General features: G+C 38.7%; 1 protein-coding gene across 7 annotated transcripts in view; it reads right to left on the bottom strand.

Moving 5' to 3' along the window:
• The window catches only part of CDKAL1 (CDKAL1 threonylcarbamoyladenosine tRNA methylthiotransferase), a 494,283-nt gene that overhangs the window by 418,914 nt on the left and 56,770 nt on the right, over positions 1 to 18,599 (bottom strand). For all 7 annotated transcript variants that reach the window (XM_072033334.1, XM_027451212.3, XM_027451213.3 and 4 more), the window contains one exon: positions 3,055 to 3,139. In XM_072033334.1, coding sequence (XP_071889435.1) covers positions 3,055 to 3,139 — 85 coding nt within the window. The remainder of the gene's footprint in view (positions 1 to 3,054; positions 3,140 to 18,599) is intronic.

The following is an 18,599-nucleotide window of genomic DNA, read 5'->3' as shown; positions in this document are numbered from 1 at the left end:
ATACCTGATGAGGAGGGGAAGAGAGAGGAGAGTGAAGACAACTGAGCCTGGCACATCACAGTGGTGCCCAGTGACAGGACAAGAAGCAACAAACAAATTGAAAACCAAGATATTATGTTTAAACTTTGCTTGACTGCTGAAGCCTGTCAAAGACAGGAAAGGTCAGGAGTTTAGCAGCGAGGGAGACTTCTGGCCTTCATCAAAAGACCACCAGAGTACACCAGACGACCACCCAAGGACTCCACTACACATGCGAATAGGGGCAGGATACATTAATGATTCTTCAGAGACCTGATGAATATGCAAGAGCCTTATGGGAAATGAAATTAATATGTACAGATCCCACTAAAATAATCACACTGCCAGCAACCCTTGGTGTGTATGTGTGTTAGGCGGAGTGATGCCCCCCACACCCGGCGCCCTGATAAATAATACCTGTTTCATAACTTTGGTTATTGAGTTTTCACTGCCTCAACACTGTGTATACTACCCTGTTACGCTACAGGCATATACTAAGGAACATTTTATTTCTGTGTATACCACATGATAAGTAATTGCTTAAAAACCACACAGGTAACATCATATATCTGTACTAGCTCACCTGCCCTCCTGTCACTCTGCTCTGTGCTCTCACTTTTCTCTGCCAAGAAGCTTAGGTTCATAACTACAAACAGGAGTCATCTAAACAATGGATGAACTCCTTCTATCAAGGTAAAATCCTGCCTAAAATAGCTACTAGCAAGCTTTCCATCACAGGTGCCTTCATCCTGAGCCACAAGGTTGTACACATTTGTAGGTTCACTGAAGATGGAGGTGGGAATAAGGGACATTCGGTGATACAACAGGGTTCCTACAACAGAACTGAGAGCCACCACACTGAATGTGGACTGTTTCCCTGGGGTGTTCCTCACCTCCCCCTTTCACTGATGGCAGTTTCTTCCTTTAGTCTTGCTTCTTTTTACTTATTCCAGAGATTCTTTTTCTTTGCCTAGCTATTTGCTTTACTCAGTCATCTTAGTCTTCATAAATCGTGTGATAGAAATTACTTGCTCTAGGCTCCTTGGGCTGTAAGGCACCCTTTGATATACAGTATTAGTGAGGGATCATGATCAGAGATGGTGTAAGCATGCTACCACTTGCTTGAATTTGTAGGTTTTAAGGTTATATATGCAAGGAAAATTATGTAGAAAAAACAGGGACAGAGAATAAACCAAACTGGAATATTTCTCTCGCATGTTACAATGACATTCATAATGCTATGCCACACTTTCAGGCTGAAAACTTTTTTTCATTTGAAAGAAAAATCTTACTGTGCTGAGTACTGATTTTTCTAATAAAAAAAGATCTCCATAGCTACAAACACATACTATGATAGGACACAATGTCAATTAGCTTTGTATCATCCAAACTTCATACATTTAGTTTGCTGCCATTACAAATTAAGGTGTATTTGGGAAACATCATGTTGGTTAGAGATACAAGCTTTCCTCATGTCATTGTAAAACCCAAATATAGTAAAAGTTGTCATGTTCTGAGATGGAACAGAAAAATTAAATATTGTCCAAACATGAAAGAGCACCCACATGTGATTCTTATACCCACATTTAATGAGAATTGTGAAGAATGGCTTGAAACAAAAGAACAAAGTTGTCATTCTCCACCATTAGGAAATGCTAGGATCTGAGAGGAGAAAATAAACAATGCATGCTACAGGAAAGGAATGAATCTCAGCAAAGAGAATAAATGAAGAATGACCACAGTATCAGCGTGTCAGAAAATAAAAGGAGTATATGGAGCGAAGCAAGGTAAAAGAGGAATAAACCCAGGCTACAAATTGTATCACAAGCATTAATAGAGTGACAACAGAAACATGAAGTTCAAAAAAATATTTTTGGTCATTTGCTTTTAGTTAGACCCTCTTTCTTAACCAACACTATTCTGCTGGTTAAAGGACACACACCATACCACATCAATTCAGTTCTGGCGTATGATTAGTAAAATAGAAAGATGGCCACAAGAAAAGAAAATATCTTGTCATCAGTTCTGTTGGCCAACACACTAACTGGAAGTGTTCTGGGAAGAGGGTTTTTGGTTGTTTTTTTCTTTTTTTGCAACAGATTGGAAAAAAAATGCTAGTCTTACAGTGTGCAATACTAGCAGTCAGGCAAAGAAGCCCCCTGAAGGGTGGAGGAAACTTTAACTGTGCCACCTACTGTGGGCACACTGTTCCAGGTTACAGCTCTAGGATGCTGTTAGTTATGTGAGCACTGCAAGCAGCTTCTCTTTCCTCTCTAACCTCCTGAGCATGCCAACTGCTAAGCAAGAACTATGTTCTTCTAACCAAAATGGATTTCAAGAAACAGTCTATCACAGTAAGCAAATGACTGCATAAATATCCACACTTGCTTACTAAAGGTAAAAATTTACAAGTAACATACCATGACATTTATTTATACTGGACAAGCACAGCTGTAAGCATACAGGTTGTCCAGTTATTTCCACCACAACTACACTAATGCAGAGGTCAGAGGCAGAAAGCACAGGCATGTCATATTTTTCAACATCACTGAAATGCTAGGGAGAAATAAAACACATCCGTCAGAAGACAACTGTTAATTATAAGCAACTCAGTTCACCTTTTAAGAAAATGTATAATAAAACAGACTTAAGTATGTACCAGATAGCCTTTTAGTTAGAGGAGCCTGATTATGTAAAATTAGAGGAGGAAGAAAGCATAGTAATTCGCTTTAAAAAAAAAAAAAAAAACTCTTCAAAAAAATATAATAATGCTACCTTGAAAATCAATACAGAAGCCTTTAGATCAGCAGTTCTAAGTAAGTGTGTTGATAATCATTCACAAGTTATCAAAGCTAATAAAAATTACACTGCACCTTACAAATCCATTCTAGAGAATTCACGAATTTAACATTCAAATTCAGCATATTTTTCTTTGCTCTAAAACAGAGAATTACATCTCTATCGGAAACAGGAAGCCTTTAAAATTAAAATATACTATGATTTATTTATTTTTTTAGCAAACATGTTTCAACTTACTTGATTGAGTTTCTGAAATGGTCTTCAGCTGGATTTTTTACTGTACAACTGTTCAGCAACCATAGATCTGCTTCAGCAGAGTTATCTAGAAAAAAGGATAGAAATCCATATCAAACTGTCAACTCCTACTTTATAGCATATAAAAAAGATCAAAATTAGCAGTTATCAATAAAATGACTATTCATAAAATGACTCTAACAATTACATTCTTAGAAAGGCTTTTTGCTTTGTTGGTTTTGCTTGTTTCTTTTTGTTCGTTTGTTTTTAAATCAGAGCACTTCCATTAGCACTTATTTTTTTTGCAAAGAATGAACAGTTATCCCATTTATCAGCTGAGATGTCAGTAGGCTGCACATCATGGCAAACAAACTAAGGAAAAGGGGTTACTGCCAAAAAATGAATAATCCCTGGCCTATAAAAAGGCAGAAAGATTACAAAACTGCAAAGGTGCTTTCTGAAAATCAAGTAAGTGGTTAACAAAAGCAGTAACAAAACAGAGCAACTGCTTCCATTTATTGTAAATTATTAACAAATACAAGAGAGACAAACCAGAATAAAGCATGAGTCTCTACTAAAGAGAGAAGCCAAAGCAGTTATTCTGGAAAGAAATATGCCTTTTTCTAGTTTAGATTATATCTTAATTATGGTATAATTACAGTTCAGCTATTTCCAGATAGAAGATATTCATGCATTGAACATCTGCCTCCACTCAGATAAGCATATAAACTCCTTCCAAAAGCAAACCTTTCTGTATGTTCACACCTCACTGATATCTGAATACATTCACACAACTGAATCCCACTATTACCTGCAGAAGCACATACATGTACATGAACTCTAATCCTGTAAAAATATCCCTATCATACAGATTTACTATCATAGCTGTCTTTCTTGTAAAGTCAGAATTTCTTTTTTCCAAGAAAGGAACGAAGATAATTCATCTCAAAGACTCGAGTGCTCTATCATTGATCAGAACAGTTTACATCGGTGTGGATAGGAAAACTTGTGCCACTCTTGCTACTGTTTAGCACATCCTGAGTATTGAAGTATTTTCAAATAACATAAGCCAATGAATAAAGACATCATCAGTTTTAGGTTGCTGTACTTGAACTGACATCCTGCTAAAGCAGAAGAAAGCCTATAATGATTTAAGCATGTTTACATGTGCCCTTGTCTCAGACATATCAACATAAACATGAATATCCTTTCCCCCCCAACCACATATACTTATCATTCTAAACAATAAAAGAGAAAAACCTCTTTTATTAAACCTTCTGTCTCCACCAGCATCGTCTCCAAAGAAACTACGCTTTTCAATTAACTATCAGTCACTTAACCTAGGAAGCAGTAAAATGAAATTAACCCATAAAATACCAACTGAAAGGAACTCTTATGCTAGATGACAGAAACCATTAATTTGCATCAAACACTGGTCTCTGCTTAGACAGGCAAAGGCTACAAAGGAGTCAAATACAACATTCAGACCTCCAGCTATTTTAAGTGTAAAGCCAACGTACCAGTATCTGACCCTATCTTTTGACAGGTTGGCAAAGAACAAGTTCCATTTTGGTGTATACCATGTCAAAAAAAAAAAAAAAAGAATCTCTCCCCCAACTCAGACAGCATGAAAACAATTCAATGTTTCTAGACTTACGAACTTACTGTCACTGTTAGAAAGATACATATCAGTTTAAAAAAATTGATTAGAAGTGATGTACAAAAAGCAAGGAAAAGTACAGTTTCAAAATCAGAAAGAGGGTGAACTGTTGACCAACTCAGTTTCACCAAGTATGAAAACAAGCACTTTTAACACAAGGTTTTCTAGTAACACTGTCAAACCTTTGTACTTCTTATTATTTCCAGCATGAAATATTTATAAATTCAGCTGCACATCCATGATGCACCTACTTGAAAATCACAGGTGGTACCATAGACCCAAAGGCCATGGATACCTTTAGCAGGCTACAGAACAGTTCCAGCATTGTAAAACCATGCAATTTCAAGCTACAGAGCTGCCATTATTCAGAGGAGAGATGGTGTAATGCATGGAACACCAGTTCTGGGCTTGCTTTCAGTTCCTCCCTGTATAATGCTCTTCATGTGTGGAGCCTATGTGGAATAGGAGGTGACAGCCTCACTACCACAACACCTTTACCCTAAAGCGAGAATAAACAACCTTTCTTTGAAATGGTATTGGAAGAATACATTAAAGTTTAGGAAGACTTAACACACTAACCCAATAGGAACCATTTCACATGATGCTTTGCACTCCAGGCCGCTGATATATTAACTGCTGGGTCGGGATTCTAAGGGACAGCAACAGCATCGCCTGTACACATTTTACACTAGGTCTCCCAAATTCATTCCAACTCGTTTCTTCATGGGTTTTACCCTCTGCAGAATAGAGGGTATAGAATGAAGTCTTCTGCAGAAAGGAATCTTCTGAGCAGTTTATGTAAAATGAGGTCTCAAAAATCTACATACCTAAAAATCATTTAAGAGAACAGAAATGTAGCAGAGGCTTGCCCTCTCCTTAAACTAGTATTATTTAATCGCATCTGGCTGTTCTGTTCCTGTCTTTATTTTTTAATCTTATTAATTCATTCTATTATACTGTTTTGTTTGTTTTGATTTATATACACACACGTGTACAATATTAAGTTACAAGATCTATCTACTAATCAAAGTTTGTATCAGTCCTTTAAAATGATAGCTAAATTTTCTTAGATCCTGCTGCACTGTTTGTGCACAAAAGAATTACATTTATTGGTGTAGATTTAACTGAACCTTTTGTATTTTCTCAAATTTCTATGTCAACATTTTATTTACAAACAGTATTTTTGCATCAGGTCATAGGAAAATATGCTGGTTTACATTGCAGGGGCAACTTGTCAGTGATCACCTCTGGCTTTCAGAGGATTTGATGCACTTACACTAAATGCAAGCAAGACTGATGGATATTCTGAACAAACAGAGCAAAACACCAGATCAGACATGGATGTATAAGCAAGACATCCTGAAGCTTCATAAGCACTAAACATTAAACAACAGTGGGGTGAAGGGTCTTTATGAGCAGTGTTCTGATGTGACTCACCACTAGGAGACAGGTGATCGTGACAAATAGCTCAGGCCTCTAACAACATACACAGGCAGGATCAGAAAGACCTGAGGTTTCCCTGTACACTCCGAGACAAATTATGCGAACAGTTTTAGGTCTGGATGGTAAACACTGCATGAATGTAGTGCTGCGCCTGCTAAAGCAGCCCGTGCAACATTCCTCGGAGGGCCTCCACCTGCCAACCTTTCCAACTCCGCCACCCACCTCGTCAGATCACAGTGGAGCTGGGACTGATTCACTTGGCATCCTCCACCAGACAAACTGCAGCGTAGGAGAGGTTTGTGTTTGGGAATACTCATAGCTCTTACTGAGGAGGACAACCTCGCATTTTCAGGTTTCACTAGCAAGCCATACATACTGTGACAGAAAAAAAAAACTGAAGTAAGGACCACAAGGGGCACAGCGACCATCGGTTGTGGTAGTGAATATGTGATACAGATTCACTTCTCTACACTCTGCAACAAACTTCTTTTCGCTGACAGGATTTCTTTCTTCACCTTCTTTTTTCTATATATTCAGTCTAATGATCCTGTTTAAATGACCGTATTTTGCAGCTCACCATTTTTTGATGAACTACCAAAACAGAATTTCTTGTATGTTAAGACACCTAAAATCAAGTTACACCACAAATCAGCATTATCTTAAATGCTCAGAAACACAACTCAAAACCATGGCCTTTTTGCTCTGTGACATCTTTTCCGTGAAAGAAAAGCTACACTGGAAATAAGCCACAGAGTCTATCATACTCTCTGCAAAACAACATAGAGTACAAAGAAACCTAAAGGTCATGGAAACTTTTGAACACTCAGCTTAATTGGGAAGCTCTGGAAAACATGAATTGACTGGATTATGCAATACCAAGAGGGTAAAATGGCAAGAGTCTGAAACATCATTATACCTACAGAGGAAAACAGTATTTACAATTCTTTTTTAAATAGCACTTTTGGGTTTGTTATCATTGTAGAAATCGTAAATCAGCAGAATTTAAGGCAACAGTAGTAATACTATCAGTTAAAAGTAATTTGGCTTGGTTTTGCCTTGATGTTCTAACTTCTTCAGTTTTGTTTTGTTTTGTTTTCCAAAACTTTGTTTCCTTCCCATCCACCCACCCCCTCCCACCCCAAACCACATCTATTTAAAAATCAAAACACACACAGAATGCTGAAGTAGAAGGAACATGGGCAGAGAAGCCCTAAAAGAACAGCCTTTCCTTACTTTCTTTATTCAGCACATCACTCCTTTCTACATTGAAACCACTACTGAATTTGCTCAGTACTGCTTGCTCAAAAAATGTGACTCAAAGTTTGCATGATGTCCTTTTAAAACCTGTATATCAATCTGTGTAACCTCAATCTGAAAAAAAGGTTTTTCCCTATAATCACAGAAAATTCTCCTGTGGCATTTTCTTCCACCTCTCCTTATCCTGTTCTTACTAAGTTCATTGTGAGTCTTCCTCCTCACCTTCTTGAATTTTCCCTTATTTCCAGCTCTCTTGCACAACAAACATACCCCATGCTTCTCTGTATTCATAGCTATATTCTAGCCTCTGTTCCCATCCCTGAACCTGCCCACTAATGCTGTGTCCTGCGTGTTCTCAATTCCCAAACAGCTTTGCCCCCTTCCTTTGATCTCCTGCTGGGAATTTTACATCCTGGAGCAAGACCTAGTAATGCCCAAGTTTTATATTTGGAGCATGTACTCACAGTTGGACTCCATGTCAATCATCCCCCACCCAGATTAGGCATTGGTTAATTAATCATCTCTTGGGTCACCGGGCGTCAAGGGACCTCAGCAAGTATTGGGAAAGAAGCTTTCTCATAAATATTAGCTCAGAATTGCTGTGAGTCATCAGAAGGTACATCTTCCTCTAGGGACATGAAGTTGGGTTATTTGTTTCTAGACAATAGGCTTTGTTTGACACTGGAAAAACAGACAAGGTTGAGAAGAACAAGAGAAAATATTTTTTCTTTCCAGACCTTTCCTAAGCACACAAAATATTTAGTTACCATGTTAGCTTTTAATATTTCGTAGCATTTATATAATCAACTATCAACTTTTATGTGTCCTACAGAAAAGGTTTTAAACTGGCCTCTTCCCTTTGTCTGCTCCCTCAATAGCAAGTAAAAAAAAATAAATTAAAAAAAAAAAAAAAAAAACTGAAAGCCAAAGTTACCATGAACTTCCAGGTGGTGTGTTTGAAATTTCAGCAACATCACCAGTTCCTACCTGTGAAGGAACATTTACCTGCATTTACCAATCCTACATAATACTCAGGCAAACACATGCTTTATATAGAGCTCCACATAAAAAGGCTTGCTGCTTATCGAAGAAGATAATACTGACACATGTCTATTAAAAAATAATTCTGCCATCAAGCCTTAATTTAATTTAATATTAAAATAGGCAAAGTTGCTATTTTTATTCTCCACTAACATTTTGATTATTGAACAAATTGTGCAAGTAATCTTCTCTGTTTACTTTCGGCTAGAACTTAAAAAATACACTAGCTGAACATCTGAACTAACATTCTAAAGTACATTAACAGCACAGACAATCTGTATTTCAGGATGTGCAAGCCAGCAGAACCCTTCAGGTCTGGCAGGTGTACTGAACCCAGGACACATCACAAAAGAAAATGCAGGTGAAAGAACGAATTTTTACTCCAAACATCAACTAAAATAAACCTTACAGTCCTGTGGCTATCAGCAGATCATCCTCTTTACATGAGCATTTTACAGAAAATAATTCATTCTCAAAACACCTTTCTTCCCTGTTCTAGGCACGGCATAGGCTACAGTCCAGGTCCTAGATGTTCTTTAGAGTAAACCACCTTTTTCTCCCACTTTACTACTCACTCACACCAAACTTCCAGGCTAACCCAGCTACACTCCTGCTTGGAGCAAGGCAGGGTCTGCACTGCCCCACCTGACTCAGAGGGGCTTCAGCCCCTCCGTCCTTAGTGACACTCGAACTGCACAAAGACACACTTGCCAATGAAGTCATGAGTGGAAGAAATAAGCGTACTTTAAAGATTTACCCTGTAGCTGGACTCTGAGCACTGTTATATTAAACTTCCATTTCAAGTCCTCCTCCAATTTGCAGCTGACTTTTCTGTCCATTTACCCAGCATCAACAATGGGATTTGACACGTCCTTTGCTTTTTTATCTTCTCCCATGTATTACATTCTCTTTGCACTTTTCCACATTCTAGAACAAAGCTTTTTCCAACATGATACAAGCTTCAGACCACCTTCTTCTCATTCAGTGAAAATCAAAAAGTCAAAGGTGTCTCTACAAATAGTGTTATATGCCAAATGAAGAACAGAATGCCTGAATTTTATCTAAATCCATCAAAACAAAGGCTTCACTACTTTTCTCAAGATGGATCACCCACTCCTTGAATAAATCAAGAAGGGAGAAATCCCACAGCTAGATAAGAGGTGAGTTGGCAGAAAGTCTAAACATAACCAGAGTCTGTTCAGCACAGTACAACACAACATGAAGGCCCCCAAATCACCCTGGGCGGCAGCAGGCACAGGTGCCACAGCAGCACAGCACTGGTCCTGGCACTTGGTGGGCACTTGGTCCTGCTCTTGAGGTGTAATCACCACGCAATGCAAGAGCCAACTGCTGTTTTCATTTCACTGCAGACTCATGATTAGTGTTAATATTTTAAAGGTGGAAAGGACTAATGAGTGATTTATCAATCTCTCAGGGAAAGCCCCACTACATGAGAACAAGTTCAAGTAGCCCGCTTTAGCCAGGCTATGTTACAGTGACATACAAATAACTCCAACAACTCATTCTGATGATTAACGCGGGCAGAATTTGTTTTGTTGACAGAATTTGGAAAAATCCCAGCAACTCCTACTCCTCTAACTCTTAAGCCTACTTGATCTTCCAAAAATAGTACATGGAGTGTGCCCTTTTTTTTTTTTTTTTGGTCTTTGTACTCCCTACATACAGCTTCATATGTAAAACAAAGTTATTCAAATCAGCAAATACAGACTGATTGCTTCTATCTTAGTCACTAACAGCCTAGCCATCAACAACAACAAAAAAGGCAAATCTTGCACAATACCGTGCAACTGAAGTTTCAAAACACACTGCAAACATTACCTGATTTACCTCCAACACCCGTATAGTTAACATGCACCCACCTCTACACCGGTTGCTCTTTATCTTATAAATGCAAAAAAGATGTCTAAGAGTTTCAGTAATTTCATCAAGCCTCACAGGATGTCTAGGCAACCAAGCCAAGATTTCAGCCTGATTGCCCCTAATGTCAGGCCTGCTCCTTAAACACAAAGTACATATGCACAACCTAGCTCAGTCTGTGTCATTTACAAGATCAGCGATATCCCATAGCTTTTTGATAAGCCTTAAAGTATCCATGAAAACCAGCCCTTCAGAAATTCGGGTGGCATAACAAATCAAAAGCAAACACTGAACAGCAGATTAAATTTCTGTGGGGCAAGAAAGGCTTAAAAAAAGCCACAATAGTTCTACTAACTCGCTGTGAGTGTTCAGACACAGCTCTTGCAGGTATGTTTCCAACCGTCTCAGGGTATATTAAAGCCCAAATGTGTTAAACACTTGTCTTCCTTAGCTGAAGGATGGGTGATGCATGATCTCCAGGAGAATCTCTAATGTTTTCTTATTGTCAGTGCAATATTTCAGAATAATGCTTTAGAGCTCTCTACTTGCTCATCTATTCTCAGAAGAAAGCTTGCTTAGTAAAAGCAGTTAAGACGATTTTACTGTATTTTACAGACCAGACTTTCTAAACAACTGGTAAAATGTAAGCAATCTGCAAGACAAAGTGTAAATCGGGAATGTTCTCTAAAATATTTACTTGGAGATATCACATACTTTGATGTATTTTAATGTACAAAAAAAAACCACTACAGTCAAGCATAAGCTGCTAAATTTGTATTCTGACAGTAAAGCCACTAGTGAACAAAAAATGAAAATTTTATGGTTTTTTTTGTCTATGCCGTATTATCCCATATGCATTTGCTGCAAACACTAATAAATATTTCAGAATCGAGAAAGATTGACTGGAATCTGCTCCAGGAAGATCATTTTAACCTCCCTTGGGTGTAACACATTGAGAAGCCTCACTTAAACAAATGCTTCTATCTGCAGACTTAATGAAATGTTAACTGCTCTCCCCCATTATTTCTGTTCTGCCCAGAAGAAAACATAAATTAAGGATTGCCTCAGTCTTATCATGTACCCAGGTGTACCACAAACTGCTAACCAAGGCGTGGCAGAGAGAAACCAAAGGCCTTTATGAAAAGCAGTGGCATCACTTGGGAACCACAGAACAGCTTGGGTTGGAAGGGACCTTAAAGATCAGCTAATTCCCCTGACATGGGTAGGGACACCTCCCACTGCACCAGGTTGCCCAAAGCCCCATCCAGCCTGGCCTTGAGCACCTCCAGGGATGGGGCATCCACAGCTGCTCTGGGCAACCTGTGCCAGTGCCTCACCACCCTCTGAGTAAATAACTTTTTCCTTATAGCTAATTCCATGTCCTTCTTTAATTATGGGACTGTTCAGCCTAAAGAAGAGGAAACTCAGGGGATCCCAGTGTGTGTAAGTATCTGAGAGGAGGTTTTCAGCAATGCCTAGTGCCAGGACAAGAGGCAATGGGCACAAACTAGAACACGGGAGGATCTGTCTAACCATCAAGACTTCTTCACTGCGCGGGTGATGGAGCACTGGCACAGAGAGGCTGTGGAGCATGGTTCCTTGGGGATCTTCAAAAGCCGACGGACATGGGCCTGGGCAACCTGCTTTAGGCCCAACCAAATGAGCTGCAGAGGTCCCTGCCAACCTCAACCATCCTGTGAGCCTGTGTTCATGCACTGTGTTGAAGCCTCACTTCTAGCCCACGCAAGCAATAAGCATTTCCAAGGAAGCCCAAGGCGTTGAAGCAGTAGATTCTCAAGTGCAGCAAAATTCCCGAATTAGAATCTTTTCTCTCCAGATAAATTGGATGGCAAATGCATCATTTCAAAGACATTTAATTAGCTAAGATTTAGGTTATATTATACTTGAAATGATGCATCTCCGCTCCAAAGACTTAATGCTTTTTCAGTACAACTCTTCCATACAAATGGGCCCATGGCACTTAACTTCCTCATCTCCCTAACTTCCTAATCTCCATTCATCTCCATGAATGTATATTCATTTTCACAACCATCAGGATTAGAGTTTTGCTGCAGCCTGAAAATTAAAGCTACATTTTACTCCTGTATCTTTTTCACAATCTTTTTTCTCTAAATTCTGTCTGCATTAAGTTGTACCTAGAAGCAATTTATTGATTTCAAATGCCTTCCTTCCACTTATTTCTCCTGATACCTAATACCACAGGGAATATGGATTTAAATTCCATCTATCACTTTTAAGAGAGTTAAAATATATAAGGTATTTGAGCCAGATATGTCCAAACACTTATTAAATTGTAGCTTCCAGCTATTTATTGACTTTCTCAGAACTACCTTCACACCTCATCTATTTGTTACTTTATCAGTTTTCTGAAAAGCTGGAGATATGGGCTTAAGGTACCATACCCAGAAGCCAGATAAGCTTTTGCTCTGGTTAATTCCCACCCATCATCCCCAGTCCAGATTATCAACAGAATTTAGTGCTTGTGAAGGCTCCAGACTGAGCACACCGGAAATTAAAGTTTACTGTTTACACACAACAGAGCAGGAACCAGCAGTGCAATCCCACAAGCAGGCTTTGATTATGTTTTTGCCTGCAAACCTCTAGGACAAAATAACAGTTCTGTGTCTCTGCCCATTTGTCCAGGACAGGAAGGAAGCCTACTTACAGGAGAAGAGCAAAGATGCACTGGGAAGGAAAAACAAAGACCAGCAGGCAGATGTGGAAACCTGCATTGCAGCCCCATGTGCCCCTCCTGCCCTTTATGCATTATTCATCCTGAACAGACACACCAACCTCTGCAGCTGCTGCAGTGCTTACAAGTCCATCTGCAGTCTCTCTACCCACTTACTCCATTTCTCCATCATTGTAGTTGCCTATGCAGCTGAAGAGTCTAACTAAACAAATACGCACGGACAGAAGAAAAACAAGGCACTTGTCACTCAAAGCAGTCCCTGAGAGGTTCAGCATTTCTAAACTAACACAGACATATCCAGTACAGCCTCACACTCGTGATTTATCTGTCTTGTCTCTTCCTGATTTTGATTGCAAGTTTAATTAATGCTCTTGTGAGAGAACCAGTTTTGTTAGGTTCTTCCATCACTTGTACAAACAAAAAAAACAGAAGATAGTCCTCCGGTACTAGTAAGGATGCATCCAACATGACAAGCCTATTTTGAAACTTTCAGCAGCATTTGCAGTTGCCAAATGTTTGAGCATGCCAGTTCTGCACAGAGAATTGTGGCTTTATGGCCCCAGAGTGGTCCAATTTCATCAAGCACAAACCAGTTGAATACTAGTTCGAGGCACCATGCACGGATTATTTGATGGAACAGCAGCTCCCAAAAATAAAAAGGAGGTCATCCGACAAACAACAGACCATGTTGTGTGAGGATCCACTTTCATCTTATCTGGGAGCAACAACTCACAATTTCAGGCACTGTCACTATGCAGAAGCGATGTCCACACATTATGGCAGAGTGAGGAGCACCTTCAGGGCGCTTAGCACTGTGGGGCTTTTCTTCATGTCCTTGAACAAAAAGTCAGGAGATCCCATGGACCTGTCACATAGCCCAATGACATAAGTCTAAATTTTTAAGTTGTCTTCTTCCCTTGCCAGGCTCCACATGGGGAGTGTCTTTCTTTTGGCAGGGTTTACCTCTGTCTTTTTTTACTCTTGAATGTGGGCTGAGGAATAGCAACAGAAAACCTTCGTTTTAAGAACACAGCTCAAATTTATTTGGTTGATCTATTGTTCTCTACTGTATGTTACAACTGCAACCACATTAGTACTGCATTTTCTGAGTAGCCAGAAGCTGTTTTCACCTTTTCACTCCCAAGAGTTTGAAGACACTTTACTTTCTTACTTTTAACACTTCAGAAGGCCTGTAGTAATCCAAAATTTCCTATTGAGATTCCTCTTTTCCATGTTGATAGTTGAAGTTTAATCCAGTACCTCCCATGATCACTATCAGTTTGTATATTTTTAACTTATGACTTCACTGGCCTTATAGATGAATTCACTGAGCACACATTCCACCATTTACCTTTTCTTTTGCTTTCAAACACAACTTTTAAAAACAGAGTATCAAGTCCCTGCAAGTTGCACACCCACCCCAGCAGCTCTGACACATTATCCACTCAACTGCTCAGTAGTGACATTATTTGTTTGAAAGCTTTTGGTGAACCCTAGTGGTAAACCTTAAATAATAGTAATATTAATAAGCCAACATAGTTTTATAATTCTAATATACAACAATAAAAAATATTTTGGTCATCTAACGGTCTTTGGTAAAGGGTAGTGATTGCTTCCAGACAAGGTATACATGTAAGCTGTTTCTGTTACCATACCTTTGATCTTTTCAACAGTTCAGAAGCAAAAGGTTTAGTGAATGAATACAACACTTAGGTATAAAAGTTAAGTGGCACAGTAACAACAGAGGACACCAGAAGGTCCATAACTACCTAGAAAGCATAGACTACCTACCTTCAATTCGTAAATTTACATAGTGTTGGGTTTGTAAATAGCTATTTATTCTTTTGACTGGCCTTAAAACAACCCAAAGAAAGCTATTCAACCTAGAAGTGCATTAACAGATCTCTGCAGGTCAGGAGAAGGATGCCTGGAAGAGACACCTTGTCAGGATACCTCCAACAGGACTCAGAAACACAGGTATCAACACAATTTTAGGGTCATCATCCAAGCTAAGCAATCAGGATGTTTCTAAATTCAAATACCGCTCATAAGTCAGCCTACAACATGAAAACACAGATCATGCATCATGCACAGGTCTCCTAAACACAAAAAAAAACAAGGAGCCACCTGGTTCTTCTGCAAGCGTAGACAGAGCAGACAGCTTCCTGTCTTTAAAAGCACCTCATTTGCCATTTTAGGTTCGTCCACAAATTCAGCCTCTGTAAAGCACAAAAGCTAACTTCAAACACAGCAAAGTGTTTAACCCCTTGCATTTAACTCAAGATCCTGCTCTAAGCTCTTCCAACTAAAGTTAAACTCAAATGAAAGTATTTAATGCTGTTCTACAGATAAACACAGGAAAGCAAAGGCACTATTAGGCTGTAATGCCAACTTCACATTTTCAGCTTGCCATCCTCCTCGTTCAAACCAGCCTTCCACTAGCATCCCTGTAAAGCTCTGTCAACACAGATACCTAGTCAACAAGAATGCAATTTGAAGTTAAACTCTGCATATGTAAGCTCTATACAACTAAGATCCTTTTTAATGTTTAGTATGCATGACAATATAATCATACTGAATTAGCTAATCTGCTTTTCCCTCCAGTAGCAAAGCACTGGAGCCTGTTTTTAGTGCAAACATTCTGCAAAAGGCACCCTGCTTACTGCTCCAATGGTCCTTCTCTTACAGAAAATAAGTGATTACTATAAAATCACAAACACGTCAAAAGTCTAGCAACTGCTCTAACTGTAAAAAAACATGACTGTGGCATTACTTTCTTTTAAAGGTAAGTGCACGGAATAAAAAAGTAAATGCTTCATGTAAACAGAATTTAAAATTAAATTTCTTCAAAATGCCAAACATGAAAAACCTCAACACATTTTGTTTTAACTTAGATTCTTAAAAATACTGTAATGTGAAAACCCTAAAGAGTATCACGGCATTTCATTTGACAGCAAGCAACCTGGGAAGCATTGTAATACTTGGAGATAGATACAGCTCAGATAATTCTCCTCCTCTCCTGGCTGAGGAATCTCAGAGGTGTACAGACAATTCACTCGTACCAACACAGAAAGAAGTGATGGATGGTACTTTAAACACAGTGAAGAGTCTTTCACTGATAAATATTTCAAGTCACTTTTGATAATGTATTTCACAAAGCAAATAAACAGTACAAGCACTGAACTCCACAGTTAAAACTCATATCACAAGGGAGAGAAAGTGCTTATGTATATAATGGTTGTAGGGAAGAGACAGCTGCTATGAAGAGGGGAAAAAAAAAGCAATATGCCAGTGGACAAACTCAGAATAAAATTCAGAAAATAAAAATCACTAAAAAAGTCCTAGCACCCCAGGCCAATTTCCAACAGTACTGTGGTTTTTAAACAGGAAAAAGTACTTGTTACATCCTGGATATAATCTGTCAGCATTTACTGTTAGAGTCAAGAGACCTTTCATCACACACAAAAGAATTCAGTTGGTTTGAAATTCCTTGGTTTGCATCGAGCATGGATTTATAAAAAATGGGATCTGTATTCCAACTTACATTAACAGTATATTCAAAAAAATACACACCATGGTATTTCATTTGTGCAGGCTTTTAGTAGCTATTAATCATCACTGAGCCTTGCAAACACATGCAAAGTATTTTCTGTTAATCATCTGGCACTTAACTCTGATTGTTGGAAGTGGCTTTAAACAGATATATTTTGTCAAAACTATTATTAGCTGTAAATTGGAGAGGCATTTATTCCTCTGCAGAGGTTCCCATAATTAGCACATCTAAAGCTACTTTATCAGGTGGCACCACCTGGAACCCAGGAGCTTCGGGGTCCACCACCCTACACCAACTCCACAGTGCCAGAGCTCCCAGACACAAAAACCCACTTCTAGCCCTGAAAGTGTGCACAGACTTAGAGAACTTCTAGCCCAAGCTCTGGCCCCGAGACTCAGATCTCAGGAGCCCTACCATCAGCCCCTCACAGTCTGCAGCTCTGCAACTGCCCTGGACATGGCAGGTTCAGGTCTTCCAGATGCTACAGCCCCCGGCCCCCTGCCCTGCCTGTATCCCCAGCAGCAGGTAAGAGCACCAGCTGGCCTCAAACCCAGAAGCCCCACACAGCCTGGCACCGTCCATGCAGCCAGAGGGAGTCTTGGGAGCTCTTTCCAAAGAAAGCAACTCCTGATGCAAGTCCCAACATAAGCCTTTATTTCAGATTTACCCCATTGTGCTGTTATCTAAGACAGCACTATTGTTCAAACCTCTGCTTTTACTTCCAGGGGAAAAAAACAAACAAACAAACAAAAAAAAAACCCTACAGATTTTGTCCCCATTTGATTGAAACCAAATAGATCTTTTCCTTTTCCCTTTCTCACAAGCAAGAAATAATCTACATCAAGCTCGTTTTCAAGTTAGCACAGTACTACAAATGTTCATTTCAGTGAACTGCTACATTTTTAATTAAAATGAATGGAATTTGATTTTCATTCCTCATGCTGACCAACAGATCTTTGTCACCTTCTGTATCAACCTTAGATTCTGAACAGGAACAGCATCAATAAAGTAATTACCAGAGCTGCTGTATTTGATTTTAAACTGCACACACAGTCCAAACTCCCCAACAAATGTTATTACTTACACACATCAAATACAATTAAAGATTTGGACCAAAGCTAACACTCAAGATGATAGGCATCATTCTCTGAAAAATGTCCTGCCTGAAAGCACATAAATTATTCACAGGTTTATCCCATGTTTTGGAGTAGAAACAAGATCATTCTACAGCAGATAGACATAAGAAAACTGTGTTGTTTTTTTTTTTTTTTTCCAACACTGCCAAAAAATCAACTTAAAATGAAATGTTTGCAGCTCCTAACAGTCAAGATTCTCATGTCTGGATGGAATATGCTGTTGCATCTCAATTTCTGCTGAGCAATTTGAGATTGGGATTTATACTTTCTTTCAAAAGAACTATTCATTACTTCAGGTTATGAACAATGTTTAATAATTTACTTGTTGCAACTTCCTCTCTTTCTGTTCCCCACTCTCTTTTTAATGTGTATTTTACTTCCATTTTAAAAAGAGTATTAAGGGTAGAGCTTTACTAATTGTATCATTAAATAAAGGGTTAGTTCACTTTTCCCTCATTTTGTGATGTACAGCATTTCTTGCAGTCCTATACAATAACTATTACAGATCTGCCTCTTCTGAATTTTTAAACATTATTTCTAGATGCTTAATGGCTAACTAAAAGATGTAGCTGTTTTATGACATTTATTAAAAGCTTCTTGGAACCAATTCTGTTTAATATATTTATCAATGACATAGACAGTGGGATCGAGTAGGAAAACTTTATTATACCTCTTTCAAGCAGCTGTACATTTAATAGTGCCTTTGAAAAAAAATATGTGTATTGTTCCTTTAAAAAAGTCACTATCCTTGAATTTTACTGTTTCATTCTGTACTGCTCCTTTAAAGAAAAAAAGTCACTGTCACTATCCTTGAATTTTACTGTTTCATTCTAATGATAGTACTGCAAATAATTATCCTAGCATATT

This window comes from Anas platyrhynchos, chromosome 2, assembly GCF_047663525.1.
Source record: "Anas platyrhynchos isolate ZD024472 breed Pekin duck chromosome 2, IASCAAS_PekinDuck_T2T, whole genome shotgun sequence".
NCBI classification, from domain to species: domain Eukaryota; kingdom Metazoa; phylum Chordata; class Aves; order Anseriformes; family Anatidae; genus Anas; species Anas platyrhynchos.
Note: the sequence above shows the minus strand (reverse complement) of the source record. Positions and strands in the feature narration are given on the sequence as shown.